This window comes from Acanthopagrus latus, chromosome 5, assembly GCF_904848185.1.
Source record: "Acanthopagrus latus isolate v.2019 chromosome 5, fAcaLat1.1, whole genome shotgun sequence".
Taxonomy (NCBI): domain Eukaryota; kingdom Metazoa; phylum Chordata; class Actinopteri; order Spariformes; family Sparidae; genus Acanthopagrus; species Acanthopagrus latus.
In genome coordinates, this window is record NC_051043.1 from 23,596,480 (window position 1) to 23,613,760 (window position 17,281).

General features: G+C 38.6%; 1 protein-coding gene across 1 annotated transcript in view; it reads right to left on the bottom strand.

Moving 5' to 3' along the window:
- Positions 1-17,281, bottom strand: part of ipo11 (importin 11) — a 106,768-nt gene that overhangs the window by 53,035 nt on the left and 36,452 nt on the right. Inside the window, exons 15-19 of the mRNA XM_037098513.1 lie at positions 16,964-17,069; positions 7,426-7,552; positions 1,417-1,450; positions 1,220-1,260; positions 968-1,084 (exon numbers count right to left, since the gene is read on the bottom strand). Coding sequence (XP_036954408.1) covers positions 968-1,084; positions 1,220-1,260; positions 1,417-1,450; positions 7,426-7,552; positions 16,964-17,069 — 425 coding nt within the window. The remainder of the gene's footprint in view (positions 1-967; positions 1,085-1,219; positions 1,261-1,416; positions 1,451-7,425; positions 7,553-16,963; positions 17,070-17,281) is intronic.

A 17,281-nucleotide genomic window follows, 5' to 3' on the forward strand; every position in this document is an offset into this window, starting at 1 on the left:
CTACAGTGGGATTTTTTGCTTGATTACACCTTTGATAAATGAGCTGGCTAGGAGTGGCTAGAACAGTAAAGAGAGAAACATGACATACAGCCTTGAGTATAAATATAAAAAAGTGAGAAAAGCAAACCGCAAGAAAGCCAAGGATGACATTTGTGGGACTGATCGCAAAAAAAAGTGCCTTAAATCTCATCATTTCTTTGATCATGTACATTTCAACTCAAGTTGCACTCGTGACTTCATTGACTAGCTCTCTCAGCTGCTGCCACTCCTTGTGGGTTTGAAATCCCTGTTGAGAAGCGTTAGAATATTAATGGGACTTCCACTGACTGTAGAAGTTGAGCCAGGGCCGGCGACTTGGGGAGATTTAACCAGACTGACAGTTCACAAGGATGAAAGCTATTTCTGTGACAGATTTAAGTGAAGGGATCGTTTAAGGGAAAAGTGCTTAAAACAGATCTGAAAAGAGCCTGAGGGGGTCTTGAGGAAGGTCAATTTTTTGAGGGTTGACAGTTAAGTGGATTAGAACGACTTATTGGATGCTCAGTAAAAAAAAAGTAAATCCATATGGTCACAAAAGCCCTGTAGTGGCAGAGGGGAGAGTGTATCATCATGGTAAATGAGAGCAGACATCAGAACAAGGGCTGCCTTAGGCCATCAGATTTACAAAGAGTCAAGGATAGGACTTACTGCTGCTCTTGCCAATGTCTCAGGATCAAAGTGAAAAATAATTAACGCGTATCTTCTATCTTTGAGGGCAGATGGTATTTTTTCATTGTTGATCTAGGGGCTTGTGCAGGGTGACAGATGTTTTGTGTCCGTGTAATGTTTTTTTTATTAACTTTTGAACATGTTCCCTGAAGATGCCTGACGCACAAGCTAGACACAAGTTTGACTCAACTTCACTTTACATATTGTAGGAAAGGCAATGTGTTCCCAGCTCTTTGTAGTTTGTTCGCTCAAATCTTACCTGGATGTTTACTCTCTCGATGACACAGGAGATGACATGGAGAACCTGCATTTTGGTGTCGCACTCTGTCACCTGCTGCAACAACTGAAAGAGCAGCCCGAATATCGACTCAAGGTACTAAACAGAGGGAAGAGAATTTAAGAGTCAGAAAAGGAGAAATGCAAAGCTTAAAATGTTAATTTAATCAGGGATTATTGTAAAATTTTGATTCTTTTCATTGCATGTTTCAGCATTGGTGGCATACTGACTTACTGGTAGGAACTGCTCTGTCCGGAACTCGAAGTCATCAACAGGTGCTCGTGAGTAAAGGATGAAATCAAACTGTTTATGCTAAGTATGAATAGGTATAACTATGACTTGGCATTACTATGGACTGATAGATACAGTGAGGTTTCATACAGATACAAATAAATGATGCCTAATATGATATAAAATTAGGGGAAGGATATTGAGCTTCAGAGTTGTAGCTGTCTCAATCCGCACCTATAAGAAAAAAGAAAAGATGAAGATAGTGTTTATTTTGAAAAGAAGTTTAGAAATCACTTTAACCTCTCAGTGCATCAGGATTGTTGGCTAATCAAAGCCACAGAGGAGAAATATTCAGTTTGTGGGTATTTAAATAAAAGTAGGAATATGTAAAAAGATGAACGAGGACAGAAGATCACCAAAGCTGCACATTCAGCGATGCAACCGGACACAAAATATCAATACATTTTCCTTTAATGGCATCCTCAGAGAGACACGACAACATAGCTTGGTATGACACTGTTCTGTAGGAGTGTGCACCTACAACAAGTTAGCTAGAAAAAGGCTGTCTATTGGCATAAACTGAAGCAGCCTCTCAACTCTTATAGACTCTAGCAGAGTAATCTAGCAGTGTCAGAGTGATGGAGGTGGAAAAGCCCGTGAGGGAAAAAGTGATCAGATGGAGGAGATTAAAGAAGGTAAACGACTGAAGAGAAAGGTGAGGGACTGAGAACTCAATTACAGCCGGCCTTTGCCTCTCAACAGCTTCACATCACACAAAGTACAAAAAGGCATGCGTCTCTACATAGGCAGACAAGTGAAGGCGAATGTTAGCAACACCATCTAGTCTATGAACGCAAGCTTTGCAATGTTATTTCAATCTAAATAGGATCCATTTATTTGACTATTTGTTTATTTCCTGACACAGCTACATTATTTCTTTAGGTGTTATGACTCACATCCTGGTTTCATTCCACATGGAATTTTAAAAGTGTCTTTCTTCTCAGCCACAAGACTCAAGTCAACTCTATAACTGACTTTTGTGCTCATTTTCACATCTATAAAAGATGATAAACCCAATATCTATGTTATCGTGGAGGATGGAATACATTTGTAGAAATAAACTGTGTTATTTCTATATTTTATTTTCAGTTTATAAATCATTAATACACACATATTTTTAGGCCAGTATCTTGGAACACACAACTTGTCTCCATTGAAGTGGTTTCTCTTTTTGGACTTTTGATGCCAATCAATTCACTTCAAAAGGTAAGTCAGCGGTCTGGAGAAAGTTAGTTAATTGGCCCTGTGCTTATATTTTTGTGCTTCAATCCAAAGCATAAGATCAGTAGCATCAAACTTTACTATCAAGTGACTGCCTTAAAAAAGCTTTCAAAGACCTCCCGTAAAAACAACTATCGCATATTTGATGCACAGGAAGATACCAGCAAAGTGATTTCAGCTTTAAGCTGCATGACGACATTCATACCTTTTATGACAAACTAAAAACAGTGCATGTTTATGAAGGACTGAGAGCTAAACAGACTCGAAGGCTGCCACAATACGATCTGTCTGAAACAACCAATAACACTGCAATACCAAGATTAATTTGGTATTGGTGAAGGAGTGTACCAATCAATATGCAACACGTTCAACTACAGAATTGATTTAGCTTGTAGTGACTCAATTATTAGTTCCGGGGAACAGAGGAAAAAAATATAACCACTTTTCAATACAGAACACAGCATGAAATAGAGTCATTAAAAACCCATTTGACACTTTCACAAGGATTACATTTACCAAAACGATCAATACTGAATGATGTTTCAATCTGTGTAAGACTCTCACATCTAAAAACTTAACAAGCTATGGGTTCGGTAACAATCCTCTCAACCAGCTTATCATGTCTCCAAGGTAAAGTCATTCAGAAATCATTCAGAAAGAAGAGAAAAAACTATTCTTCAACATCTCTATGAATCCATCAAATAGATCCAAACTGACAAATTGTCTTAATAGTCCTCCATTCATAAGAATTTCAAACACTCGTCCTCACATGAAGTGGAGCAAGACTACTGTAAAATCTACATTCGATATGTGAAATTGCTTTAAGTTCAATTTGAGACACAGTTGGATTTAGAGATGTGCAAATGTTCCCCTTGTGTCTCCAAGATCATAAAATACAGAATAATGTTTCAGTAATGCTGCATACATTAACCAGGAACAAAAGGAGACTGTTGATGAACGAGGCCCATCAGTTGCCATCAGCACTGGCCTTGTTGGCAATTCAGACACTAATGAGAGAAACTGCATTTCAATTCCACAGCAAAACGTAGAAGATAATAGACTGCTTAATGAAGTACTCAGACGGGTCTCATAGCATGCACACACGGCCTGACAAAGATTCAGTCAAATACATTTGCTTCCCCTTATCATTCAGTCTCACGCCGTCTTTGAGGAATACTGAAAGACAGCAGGTTCAGACTAATTTTCATAAGTGATTAAAAGTGTAATCAGTGAAAATTACATTGAACCATCTCACTGAATGAAAACAACCCAAAGAAGATGGGCAACAACTCTGTTAAAAAGCAAAAGCAGATCCCAATAAACTGATATGCCAGTAGATTACGAACTGATGTATGCAACTATGTCTAGGAATATAGATCCACCATGCTCTTCCTTCAGGAAAATAATTTAACAAGTGACCCAGTGGTTATTACTTCAGTTAAATTCAATACAGATGGCAGCAGCTATTAGAGCCCAGGAGTGGGTCAAAGTTTTATTATGGCCTTATTATTAGACTTTGTTATTAGACACCAACCACAAAGGCAGTAAACAAGTATTATCTAGAAATTAGAAGAAGCAGATAATCAACAATAATTTGCGCAAATTATAGTTACAGCTATCTTATCACCAGAGCCACTTGAAAGAGAGCTATCTTATAATAAGCTTTTTGGAAAACAAAGAAATAATTAGTTGGGATTTACCTGTGAGTTAAATTTAAGTTATCATTTTTCATACATTGTAAGAGTCACAACAATTATGTTTGTTTGGCACAAGCAAAAGTGAGCAAACTTTGCCTCAGGCTGTGATCTTTTGATTCCAGTAGTAATTTATAGTTCAAAAACAAATGTCACTCATAACAATGCATGTACTGTACCAGAAACATGATTGAGTCAGATTATAATCACGAGGCACAAATCCATATTTTAAAAAGGTACAAAGGCTTCCAGCAGTTGAGGGAAAAGTGAGGAAATGGGACACACTGTTGATTAAAACGTTACAGCTTGATGTCATTAAAGCTGGTTTAACAACATATTTGGGAAAACATTTTTACCTCCCACTGGGCCAAAAGACAGAAGGAGTTAAACCTGCCACCAAGATTATTTTTTAGCACTCACTCAGAGTCTGTGAGTAACCATCAGAGAAGAATGCAGCTGTAGAGGAGAACATATTGGAGGAAATGTGGATTCAGATCATGAGTGTTATTTATAGATGCCAAAGAACTGTTGATGTGTGTGCAGGCATGTCTTTGTCAAACATGCACAGCTTCCATAAGGTGTATGATTACCATAAAATTCATTCATTGTCAACAAATCCATTTCTCAAAGGCACAATAAATAAAGATATATTAAGACATTTAATAACAAAAAAATGCATATATAATGAGTCTGGCTTGTACCTGACATTCATTATCTGCCCAGCAAAACCCTCAACAGACGTTAATTAACACAAAATCCTACAGTCAGGCACCTCAGGAAGAAAGACCATAAGACACTAATTTCAGCCACTTAAGGGTTTTTTATAAGATTTCACTAATCACATTTAAGGCACAGGTTTGTCCATCAGTTATATTAACAAGCTCATAACTCCCCTTAAGCCTATTTGTTGCTTAAGGCAGTCACACAAAACACCTAAGTCTAATCTAATGAGGCAAGATGACTGCACCTCCATTATTAAGGTGCCAGGCTCTGCTATGATCTTCACAGGTTATTACCTTCAAAACCATTATGGATTAGGGATAGGAATTTTGCTGAATCACTGATGTTTAAATGAAATATGGTTAAAAGACTGATGATTAAAAAAAATGTGGAGATGGGGTTGGGAGCAGTTACAAAAGCAGATAATACAGCAGAAAATGAAAAACAGTAAATTAAAAATCAATCCAGCTGTCATAGTGTAATGAAAAGATGTTCTCTCGTACACAAACTATGGATCTCCTCATAAATTAAGACAAATTAAAACCCCCGTTTTAGTTAAAATAACACCCTGTTATAAACTCTGTCATACAAAGCCCCATTAACTGTAACCAATTTAGCCCACATGCAGTTAAATTATAATTTCAATAAAACAACAATTCTACTCGCTCTACAGTCTTCTAATTAGACTACAGTAATGAAGATACCCCTCTACCATTTAAAATAAGACAATAAAGCAATCATAAGTGGCTGAGCTGACACATAATCACAGGAGCAAATCAATAAGACAATAAGAGAAATAAGCAACATAAATACCGATAAGCAATTGGACTGATTGATAGGGGCAGTTTTCTCCATTAGGACATTAAAAGTGTATGATCAATAATTAATTTGGCCAAGGAGGCTCTAATAGGCCTGGGCAATATTGATCAGGAACCTATGATTGGTGATCTGCTCGTTGATGTAACAACAAGCTTGACTGAAGAAAGACAACTGAAACTTTTTACATCAACGAGCAGAACAACTGAAACTGTATGAGCCATTATTCCACTGGTAAAACTTGAGCTCCAATACATGAGACTAGATTATACTTAACTGTATATATTCAATCTAATTTTATCTATTAAAAATATAACATTAAATCAAATAACTGTTTTAGAATTGTTATATCCTCCCTTAACTTCATGTATGTGGCTTACCAGTATTTCCACATTGATATTTTTTTCATAATTTCCTCTTTATTTGATTTTCTTTTGACACAACAAGTACTAAAAACATCTATGAATATGGTGCGGTGGCCTGCTAGCACACATCGTTACGTCAAACCAACAATATCTCTAAATAATAATACTTGGGGATAAAATAAAGGGAAAACGAAACACCCACTGGTGAACATAATTCAGTAAAAATGCCTAATAATTACAGATATGTAAAATACAATTATCTTAAGACTGAGCTACTGAATGTGGAATACAAAGCGATAAAAGTGGGTGAAAGCATAATGCTCATTAGACACATTGTGAGCTGCCTGTTCATCATTTTACTATAAAGCCCAAATAATTAAATGCAAAAGATGTGGCCCTCTGCATTTAATGGGCTTCCATAGCAACAGGTGGCATTATGTCCCACTGCAGTACATATGTGAAGATGAGGAAGCCAATCTATAATATTTCAAATCATGTATAATGTGTGCTTCTGAATTTATGCATTCTTTCTTCCATCACATTAATATTAGAGCATAGTGTTTGCGTGGGATCTACCTTACAAGTATTATTATCTTAATTATGTTTTAATCCTAATTATATCATAATCACATTAAGTATGCATTGCCGTTAAGAGGCCTGCAAATAAACAAACATCTAAAAAGTTCCTGCGCACAAAGATGGATTAAGAAATAAGAAAAGCAATTAGACGCGGAGAGACTGAACCCACTGACTCACTAGGGTTCAATCTAATGGTTAGATTATGTTGTATTGCATTATAAATAATGCACTGGATTTTTCAAATTCCTTTATATAAATTCTGTTGAAAGAAAACACATCAATCAAGTGCATGGCTCATGAGGCAAGAAAACCAAGGATGGAAAAATGCAATTTGAATTGGGGTCGACTATGGCATAATAACACCTACTTTCCCGCAAACAGGATCACAAAGGGGTTTATTAAGGTCATGGCTGAATAAAAATGTCAATGAGTAAATAAAAGATTTGGCCTTTTATTCAAAGCTATTCTAAAAGATGACTTCTGTAAAACATACTCACAGTATTTTGAGAAATCAGATGGCAAACCTTCCCACAAACCCTGACTAACTACGTTTTGTGTGTAGAAAGATGGCAGCATAATAGCCGTGGTTCCATGCTGTTAAGCCGAGAACTGTGTTTGTGTAGCTGACTGTGCACTTTCACTTGCATCCCAACTCAGTCATTAGAAATTCAGTGTTTTATGGGAAAGCTGGCACTCTGGCTACATTAAGCAGTTCATGAAAAAAACAAAGACTTTACGTTTTTAGCCGTCTTACCACCAAGTCAGGATCCTGCATGAGGCTCAGGATGACTTCGTAGAGCAAAGGTCGAAGGTCCGATTTGAACTTGACAGAGATCCACTGTCCTATTAGCCAGATGACTCGTCTGCGAATCAACTTGTACCTGGAGAGGGAGAGAGAGAGGGAGAGGAGTCAGTAATTCTTGCAGAGAAATACTTTCATAATTTAGAGAAATCAACCAGCTTATCACGAAAATGTAGCTACAGTAATGGTATCCATTAAAAACAACTTTGCCAGCTATTCAAATGATGAAATCTGTTATTGCTTATAGCTCATCTTGAAATTGCTTTTATCAGTAGTTTATGTATGAGACTGCGGCAAAATTTGTGCTCTGAGGGAGGGAGCCCATATCGCTGTCCGTCTATTGCCCATATCCAACTCAAAGCCCAAGTCTAATTCAACCCACACTGTGGTTGGACACATTTCCGTGTGCATCTGAACGCCACCAGATTAGAGTCTCCGGAGATATAGTTACACAGGATATTGAAGACCGGTTGAGTCGGTTTTTCTCATAATAACGCTCTCAAAACACAACCCAAGGGACAAACTGAGAAAAAGGAAAAGGTGAGGAAAGTATTTTGAAATAATCATGTAGCAAGGAATCTCTGTCTTTCTCCATGTCTGTGATTTGCATATCTTGAGTACCGTTCATCTGATCTACTTCGAAAGAACTAGAATGTTTACCATTGTTTGGCAGCACCATCAGCTCCTCCAGGATACCTCAATCATTGGTTACTGATGTGTGGCTTGAAAAGTACCAATGTAATCACCCAGATTTTAAATTACAAATATCAAACATGCTTGATATTATCTGTAGTTCAGAAGACTTAAGAGTGAATCTGTAAACATCCGCCACCATGGCTAAATAGTGTGTGATGTAAATCAAAATACTGAGCTGCATGTCCCAAAAGTGAAGCACTACATGTTTAGACCTGATGATTTTTCAACACTTGTATCAGGCTGGCAAGAAATGTCCCTAAGCATCTGCCCTTTTTTCTATCAAGACAGAAACTGTGTAAGGACTGCTGTGACAGAAATGAGGGGATGGAGGAACAGAGAAACAAGAGGATAAAGGATGGGGGGGGGTTAACACTCTTGTTGGCTTCTTGTCAAAAATCCACAGGGACCCACAGACCAGTCTGGGGCACTAGCCAGAAGATACTAAACAACGGCATGACTAAGGACTGAGACAAACAAAACTGTGTGCTCGCCGTCTGTGTTTGGGTACGGGTGTGCAAGTAAAGAAGAAAAGAGTGTGCTTGTGTAAATAAGCAAAAAAGCTTGTTCCTGTGTTTCGGTATTGATTCAATTAATTTTCCCAATAAATCTCAAATGAATATTAGCCAAAGGAATCTTGTAAATTAAAACTGACACTGTAGATTACCATCACCATTAATGTTAAGCTACACACCATTTGGACCCAAATTCTAATCATCTTAAAAGCACAAGATGGCACTTAGACATTCTTGGACCGAGGTACTCAGAAGCAGTGGAGCATGCACAGAGAATAAACTAGGATCCAATTACTTTTAAAGGCAAACAAAGGCATGCAGAGCAATCTGATTTTGAGAGAGCTTTTACGAAGGTAGCAACATATGGGATGGTTGAAACATGATGGAGCAGGAACAGCAGTCCGAGTGGACAATGGCTGTGGGCACATTACCAGAGCTCTCTCTGCATTCAGGCTCCAAACAACAGCTTGGCACCAGAATATTGGCACTCAGATAACAAAATGGGGAAGATAAATGATCAAATTACAGATGATTATCAGTTGTCACACCAATGTTCTAACAGCGTCGATCCACAGCAACTTCCATCTATCATTCTTATACACATGCCCATTTTTGCTGGCATGGTTTGGGTCTACTTGTCCTCTTAGAGGGAAGGGTCACTGTAATCCAATGCAAAGTTGCCATGAGTGATTGGCGGCATTAATCTGGAGTCCTGGCCAAGGTACACAGAAGCTATTCTGGCTGTCCGTGGTTGCCCAACAACTTTTTAATGTACATTTCAGGTTGGTATTCCTTTAATTTGCTACCCATGTGTATGTTTAAGATTTCACGCATGTTCTGACTTGAGTGCACAAATAAAACATGATGGCAGATGTCAGCATATGGATTATGACGTCAGAAATAATGGCAGCTGCTTAAGTGACTCAAAGATTAGTGATGCCAACTCTGCATGCTATATAAGAATGATGCATTTGTGCATGACTGTGACTGACAAATGCAGGCTACAGGCTACAGCTTACAGTGTGTGCTGGCAAAGTGGAAGAAGAGGATGAAAAGGCAGATGGACAGGCAGGTAGACAGGGGTATTTGTCTGTCAGTCAAAGGTTAGACATGACTCATCGACACTAAACCCACTTCCTCCTTGCAGCTGTCAGCGACCCATTCTCATCCTTCTGGCAAACACATGGGAAATCCATGTGGGCAAAATATGAACTAGATGAAAAGCAGAATACCAATTATCTACAAACAAGTCCAAACACACATGGAAATTGTTCCATTTCAGGCCAGCGTCGTAAAATACCTAGCTGGGAATGCCTTTGTCATGATTTTAGCTGTGTTTTTGTAGTAGTGATTAGATTTTTAATTAGAGTATTCAAGATATTCAAGAGTAGATCTTGTCACCTGAGCATAAGTCATAACATGGATGTATAAAAGCATGGAAAATGACAGTTTAATGTAGGATCTTTGCTTTAGATCAAAAGGTGATGGAGACTTGTTGTAATGTGGTAATTACTGTATACCATGGGAGTCACAAGGGGAGCAAATACAAGAGAAAGAGTAGTAAACACTTACACTAGCATAACTGTAAGAGGGAAAGCCAGAAAAAAACCTATTGACAAAATGTCTGGGGGGCTCATGAAGCCAGATGCGATAGCCAGCCATCAAAGACAGAGCTGGTGCATCTTTTTGTTCATCAACACTTTCATCAAAGCACATTTTACAGTATCCATTGGCTACCCAGGGGAGGGACCAGCTTTTCTGTCAAAACTCGTCACAAAAGGTCAAGCCACGAAAGACAATGTCAAAATGCCAGTGTTTGTGTACAGAGTATGTTCTATCATTTCACTGTCAGACCCTGTCAGCATACAGCATGCAGCATGCAGCAATCTTATGCTGTGTTCAGACCAAACGTGACTCAAATTATTCATGTGACTAGATTACATACAAAGTCAATGATAAGACACACAGGGGGCAGCGAATGATGAAAATTGTGTCAAGCAATAATCGCGTGAGTTGAAAATATTAAAGTCAAGCACAATTTCAGCGTATCATCATGTCACGAAGGCCTATTGGTAATTACGTTTGCACTGACATCATGCCGTTCACGCTGATGATGTCCGGACTTTGAACGTGAAGAGCAATGGAGGAGAGGATAATAATCACTCAGAGCTGTATGATTACACATCTACTCATGCGGAGACGGAACAAATAAGGAGCTGCCGTGGAGGGAAGTGAGTGAGAAGGTCAGGCTACTTGGTAAGTCATGTCAGCATGGCCTAGCTCTCCATACAGGGAAAAGGCTTTTTAAAAGTTGTTTACTTGTCATCTGGCCAACAGACCTGACGAAGCATGAATTTAGGCTTTTTGCAAGGTGGCATTATGATGTTGTTATTGCTGCATCCTTCTGATCCACTTATTGCAGTTGGATCAGAGAAAATCGATTTCTTATGCTGTCACTTGATTAGTTAGTGACTTTAATTACCTTCAAATTAATAACTAATTACCAAATGCAAGTAACTGAACGCAGGTAATTCCATTCCTTGCAAATTCTTCCAAGTAGGCTCGAACTGTGTGTAGTGAGAGCAGACCTGGGGACTGTTGACATTAAGGGAGTGTGTGACTGTGTCCAAGCTGGAGTCATGTATTTTGTATGAGTACATGTGTATGTGTGCACAAAGACGACTTGTTGTCATCACAGGTGAGACAGCTGTTTTGTTTGAGACTGAGGAGCCTGACAGCAAGTCAGAATCCAACTGCAAGTTCCTGTTCCATTGCACAAGACTAAGTGACAAGGAGCTATTTTTTTGGAAGTTACTTACTTATTTACTGATAGCCTGAGGATAAGCCAGAGGTGTAAGTCAGCCACAATAGTTCTGCTGACAGATATGGTTATTAATATTTAGACTGCTCCTGCTTCACATTGTGTGATAAAGACAGATTTACGCCGAGCCCGTCTTAAATCAGTGAAACCTAAAAGAAGCTCAATGACACTATCGAAGTCCAATAGGAAAAGATTACCAAACCTGTGCGCATATAAGTTAACACATACACGGCTTCTGCATGTACGGTAAGAGACAACACTCAACAAATGTTGTATTCCATGACTGTAATGCATGACGCAGTTGCTAAGAATAACCAGATGGGAAGTGTAGGATAATTTGCCACTATGATGTACTATCCTGCCCATATCACAGCCAGCAATCAAATAAAGTTTCATAGATTTGATGCTTATGCAAGCAATCATGATACTTATCTTAAACATCAGTAAAAATAGCTCGAGTCTGAGAATGTCTTGGGTTTGCATTGTTAGTTAAGAGCTTGCTAAATGGCCATTGGGCTCAGGGTAGTACTTTTGAAATCTCTGTTCCACCACAGCTAGCATTCAAATACATGTCATCTCCTCTGGTTGATTTGGATGTCCAGATTCACAAAAATATCATACACTTGAAATTAAAGTTGAATCGTTCTCAAGTGGAAAGTTTGTGTTTGTTTTGTAGTGTTGGTGGTTGTACGAAGAACTGCCTCAGTGTTGCTTTACTAATAATAAAAAGCATGAATTTAGAACTGTAAGTAAACACTTGGAGCATCAATCGACAGCTTCCAGCCAACTAAAACACTACATTTTAAGTGACGATGGTGTAAACTGCAGGTTACTTAAAAGAAACAAACACAGGTTTGTACAAGGAATTCCATAACTCTAAACGTCATCACACTGATCAGAGACAGTTTGAATCAGTCAAGTGACAAGCAAGTCTCTACTCTTGGGGACAGGTCATCAACCAGGCCTGTCAACATTGAATGCCCACAGACAGTTGATAGCATGTAAAGCACTTGGCTCCCCATCTGGACCTACATTAGTCCATTTCATTGTCTCATTGTCTCTTCTAAAACAGAGGTCTGAGGTGTGTGGCAGGACAGCCTGCTGTGGGCCTTCAACAGGACCCACAGCAGATGACTGCTTCCTTTCATCTTCTTTGTTTTTCTCCCCAAGGCTGAAAGGAGACATGAACAGTCACTGTACTGTGATGCACATTTGCAGTGTATGCAACATAGCCATATGTTTGCATGTCATAACATATCACACTCAGACAAAAATGTATCACTGAAAAGTAGTATGTTTGCAACTCTGGGACCACCAAAATTGGGTAAAACATAAATATATAATCTTTTCCACCCATTGTAACATTGCCTGAATGCTGCTGAGCTCTTGCAATACCAAAGAATATCACAAAAATTGATTCAGAAGCAGGATTTATGTTCATCGGGATAAATAAAAGTAAAATGACAACCCACCACAGGGAAACAACATAGTGACACAGACAAATTGTGGCCTGAGAGGAAGCAGAAAATCCTGCAGGTGTGGGAGCAGGTGGATGCAGATCTCTAGTCCACACAACAGAGACCGTTGAGGACAAAACCAATTTCGCCGTTTTAATTACACAGGTTTCTGAAGAAGAAAAGTATTTACTTTCAAACTATTTTAAATGTACACATCCTGCTAAGCATATTGCTGTTTAGTATTTCATTTTTCTTGGTGATGTGGATCAAGTTCCAGGTAATGTAGCTGTATCAAACACTCCTCAAACCAAGAAGGCAGGCAGTGCAACTTGATCTGGGAATGCTCTGGTAACAGCGACAAATATGCACTAGGCGAGTGTGTTGGCCAGAAAATCTGCTCTTGGAATGGATTCTGGCAGATGTCAAAATAGGTATTGCCCTTCTGCTTCTCAAGAGATACTTCTAAGTCGGGAAAACATTTCAGGCATGTCACTTTTGTTTTAGCCAACCCGTCTGGTTTCATGCTCATAAATGAACACAGTGACAGCCTTTGACAGCCACTGTTAGATGAAATGCTACACAGAAACTATACAGTGAAGTTGTAGTTTCCTTTTACTACTGATTCTTTCTATACTTGTACATAGAAAAATTCTATAACCGGGTGTGATCTCACAGTATCTGCTTACCATTTGTATGTGCCAATAGCAATAATGCAAATGAGTGGCTCCAGCAGTGCCTTCATTAGCTAAGACCTATTGCAAAAATCTCTCCAATAACAAAGAGACAACAGACAAACGACCAAAAGGTGGAATTTAGAGGATATGGACCAAGGCTTCACCCCAGCATACATACAAATACATACACATATTTGCTATTGATTGCTTGCCAACCCTAATTTTCAATATCATTAACAATACGATGTCTGCCCATGACATATAGGGTACAATGCAAGTGTCTTTTGTTTTGTCTCCCTTTCCCTTTGGTGTAATTATGGCATTGGCAACCTGCCAGCTTCTGTCAATCAAACAAAGACCTTGACATGCCTCACTGGCCAGCATTGCTGATATTTCCCCCACAAGACCTTTTTTCTTTCCTTTCAATGATGAAAACATATTAGCAATGGATTTAAAAACATGTGGACATTGTGTAAGTGTTATCAAGTGGAAAGTATTGTTGACAAACATTATTGTTGTGTGTAAGGAAGGCTGATATGAAGTCTAAACATTTGTGGCATTTTTATGACTGTACCAGCACAAAGCACTGGACCAAAGCAGAGATAAGTCAGCAGGCACAAGTCTACAATATAACAGTTAACGGTCCCACAATTCCCTGATATCAATCCACCCGAACACCTTTTAGGATGAACTCGAAAGTGGCATCAGTAAAAATAAAATCCACCTATAAACCTTAAGCAGTTGTGCTAAGCACTGATGCCTGCATGGTCAGCTTTGATACCAAATCACTACACAGGTCCCCCTGTTCAGTCGTTGTGACAAAGACAGGTCTTTAAACGAGTTCCAGCACATTGTAGAAAAAGGATTTAGAAATTTCCCCAGGAAATGAAATAGAACTGCAGCACATACACATAATCTAAGTGTACAGACTGCAGCATATGGAGGGGAAATGGGGTGTTACAGGGCTGTGACTGTGCTGAAAAAGATGGCGCTTTAAAATAAGCTGTTTTAGATGAAATACATACTGTAAATATAGACTTTAAGACTTTACATATATTATTTTTATAAAACATCAGAGGAAGTATGTTTGTGTGCCTGGGGTGTACAGAATGATACATAGAACTGTGACAAGATGTAAAACATGATGACATACTGACAACTTGTAGACAAGTACACATTTTAATCTAGCCCAGGAACATATGCACACAGAGACACACACACAAGGAAAAAAACTAGCACAAGCCCCTGATTGCTTCTAAAAAAAAAAGAACTCCACTCAGTGATGGACTTCATCAAAAAGCACCCATGCTTTTACATCTATATTCTTATTACAGAAGCCTCTTCAAAAGACTGTGGCGAACATCTGAGAACTGACAGCAACACAGCGTAAAACAGCACCGCAGCAGTGAGAAATCAATGAGAGTTGAAAAGTTTATCTGCTGTCATTTATATAACTGACCATGGCTTTACTAAAGTAAAACAAAATCCTCTTAGCACAAGGCAACAGGTTATCAGCTAAGGACCTCTCTGTTGTCTTTTAAAAGAAATTCTTTGGCAGTTTAATGTTAAGGCTGGACTTATCTATTCATGATCAACAACATCACTGGAGACTAAACCAACCATGTATTTATCCTGCTATTCAAAACAAATCCACAAGTACATATATCTTAATGTTTTGGGTAGAGTTTGGGTTTAGAGTTTAAAAAGCTGCTGGCTTAAAACCAAAACTCTCACTGAAGAAGAAGACAAATAAGCAGATACAAAAGAACAAGAAGCAAAACAAGAACAAGAAGTAGAAGAAGCAGAAAAAGAGACATGAAAAAACAGAATGACCTGACATGGTCTTGAGTCTTGGCCAATTTTATCGGTTTGTTTTTATCCAACTTTTTACCTTCCTTGTATTCATTTCCATTTTTATTATTTTCATCTGTTTCTGGGGGAGTTAATGAGTGCAAATGCAAATGTGTGTGTGTGTACACAACTAACCAAGAAAGCCCTACATCTGGAATGTCGCTACATCCCTGTGTAGTACACTCATTTTTATTTCCCAAGACATTCTATTCATGCACTCCTATCCAAGACATGACTGGCATCCTTGATCACTGTCTCGATGAACTGGGTTTGTTTAAATACAAAGAAATTAAGTAAAACTTTGAATGTCAAAAGGAAAATAGCAGTCTTGTACAGTGGAGGTGAACTGAACCCTTAAAAAAAGCAATAAAAGGACTCTGGTACAATGTTGAGGGGTTATTCACACCTGCACTGTGTAGAAAATGAGCCACGGTGACATCAGCACCGACATTCTGACGTCAGCACTAACCCAAGAGGCCGACCTCTTGAGTGCTGCAGGCTTTTTGTTTTGATTGTCTTGGGGTCTGTGTGCGCAGGGCACTTGCTTTGTTCTTCATATCACTCTCACCACTTCGCCTCTGGCCACTCTCCCATCAATTTTAAAATGCATTCATCCATCAGCTCTCTGTTTATTGTTACCGCATCTGACTGTGTAGAGTTTGAGGTTTGTAGAGTTTATGCTTGCAGTGGTAGTTGGTATTACAGTGTTCAGGGATACACCGAATACATTACCTCCCCACTGCTCATGCTGTTGCATTTTGTTTTCTATCAGTCAATACTTGGTTAGACGACGGACACTATAATTATAAACTAAAAGTGTCTGCTCCATGCAGCAGCCGCACCAGCAGCGGAGTCAAAGCACAAAGTTGGAGGAGTCATATTTCACTTCTCACATGACGATAGTAAGGAGAGGTGACCTACCAACCTTCGTAGAGTTTGCTTTCCTGTTTTTCTTCTTAAACAACACATCTAATTGCTGCTTGTAGAGTGATGGAATGAATGAAAGCAGTAGTTGTTAATGTGACCACAACAGACATTGACTTAAAGCATCTGCTGGCTACATATTAGCCTTTTGGCGTCCATTGACTGCGCTGTTGACTGTGATCAATAGCTGAGCAGAGGTTAATAGTCAATTAGCTTGAGTTACACAGTAAGGAATTCTAACTATGGAATGGATCAGACACCACTTAGGTCTATAAGCAAGCTCATACACAGTAAAACAAACCACAGTCTTAGTTTAACAACTATGGTTTCAAGCCTATACGACATTGTTAAGTGACACACTAATGCTTTGAAGTTTAAACACTTTCAGACAATCTGATGCAGTCCAACTCTCACTCTCCGTTTGTTCAGCTAGAGCTGGTTTATTTGACTGGTATATACCAATACCTATAAATGTAAAATTTCATTAGAAATGAAATACACATCCTGAAAAATGTGTGAATTTTTCAAAAGGAAATGCAACACTCCAAGCAATACCTGTGATGGCTGACTTGCAGCTCTCCTAGAAGCTGATTCTTGAACCACTGGTCAAAGTCCACGTTGTCAAACAGCTCATAGGCTGCCAGTCCCACGGCATTGTAAACTGTAGACAAAACAATCACAAAGTCAAAAAAAACGTCATTGTATATTACAAATGTACAATTTAGTATAGTATTAAGAATAGGACTACTACTATATGAAATACAACAGCTTTATCTAAGAGAAACTATTTCTAATCATCCTGAAATGAGACACAGAACACCAAAACCAGAGTCATCCATATCTACCTTTAAAAAGAAATTTCTGCATTTTATT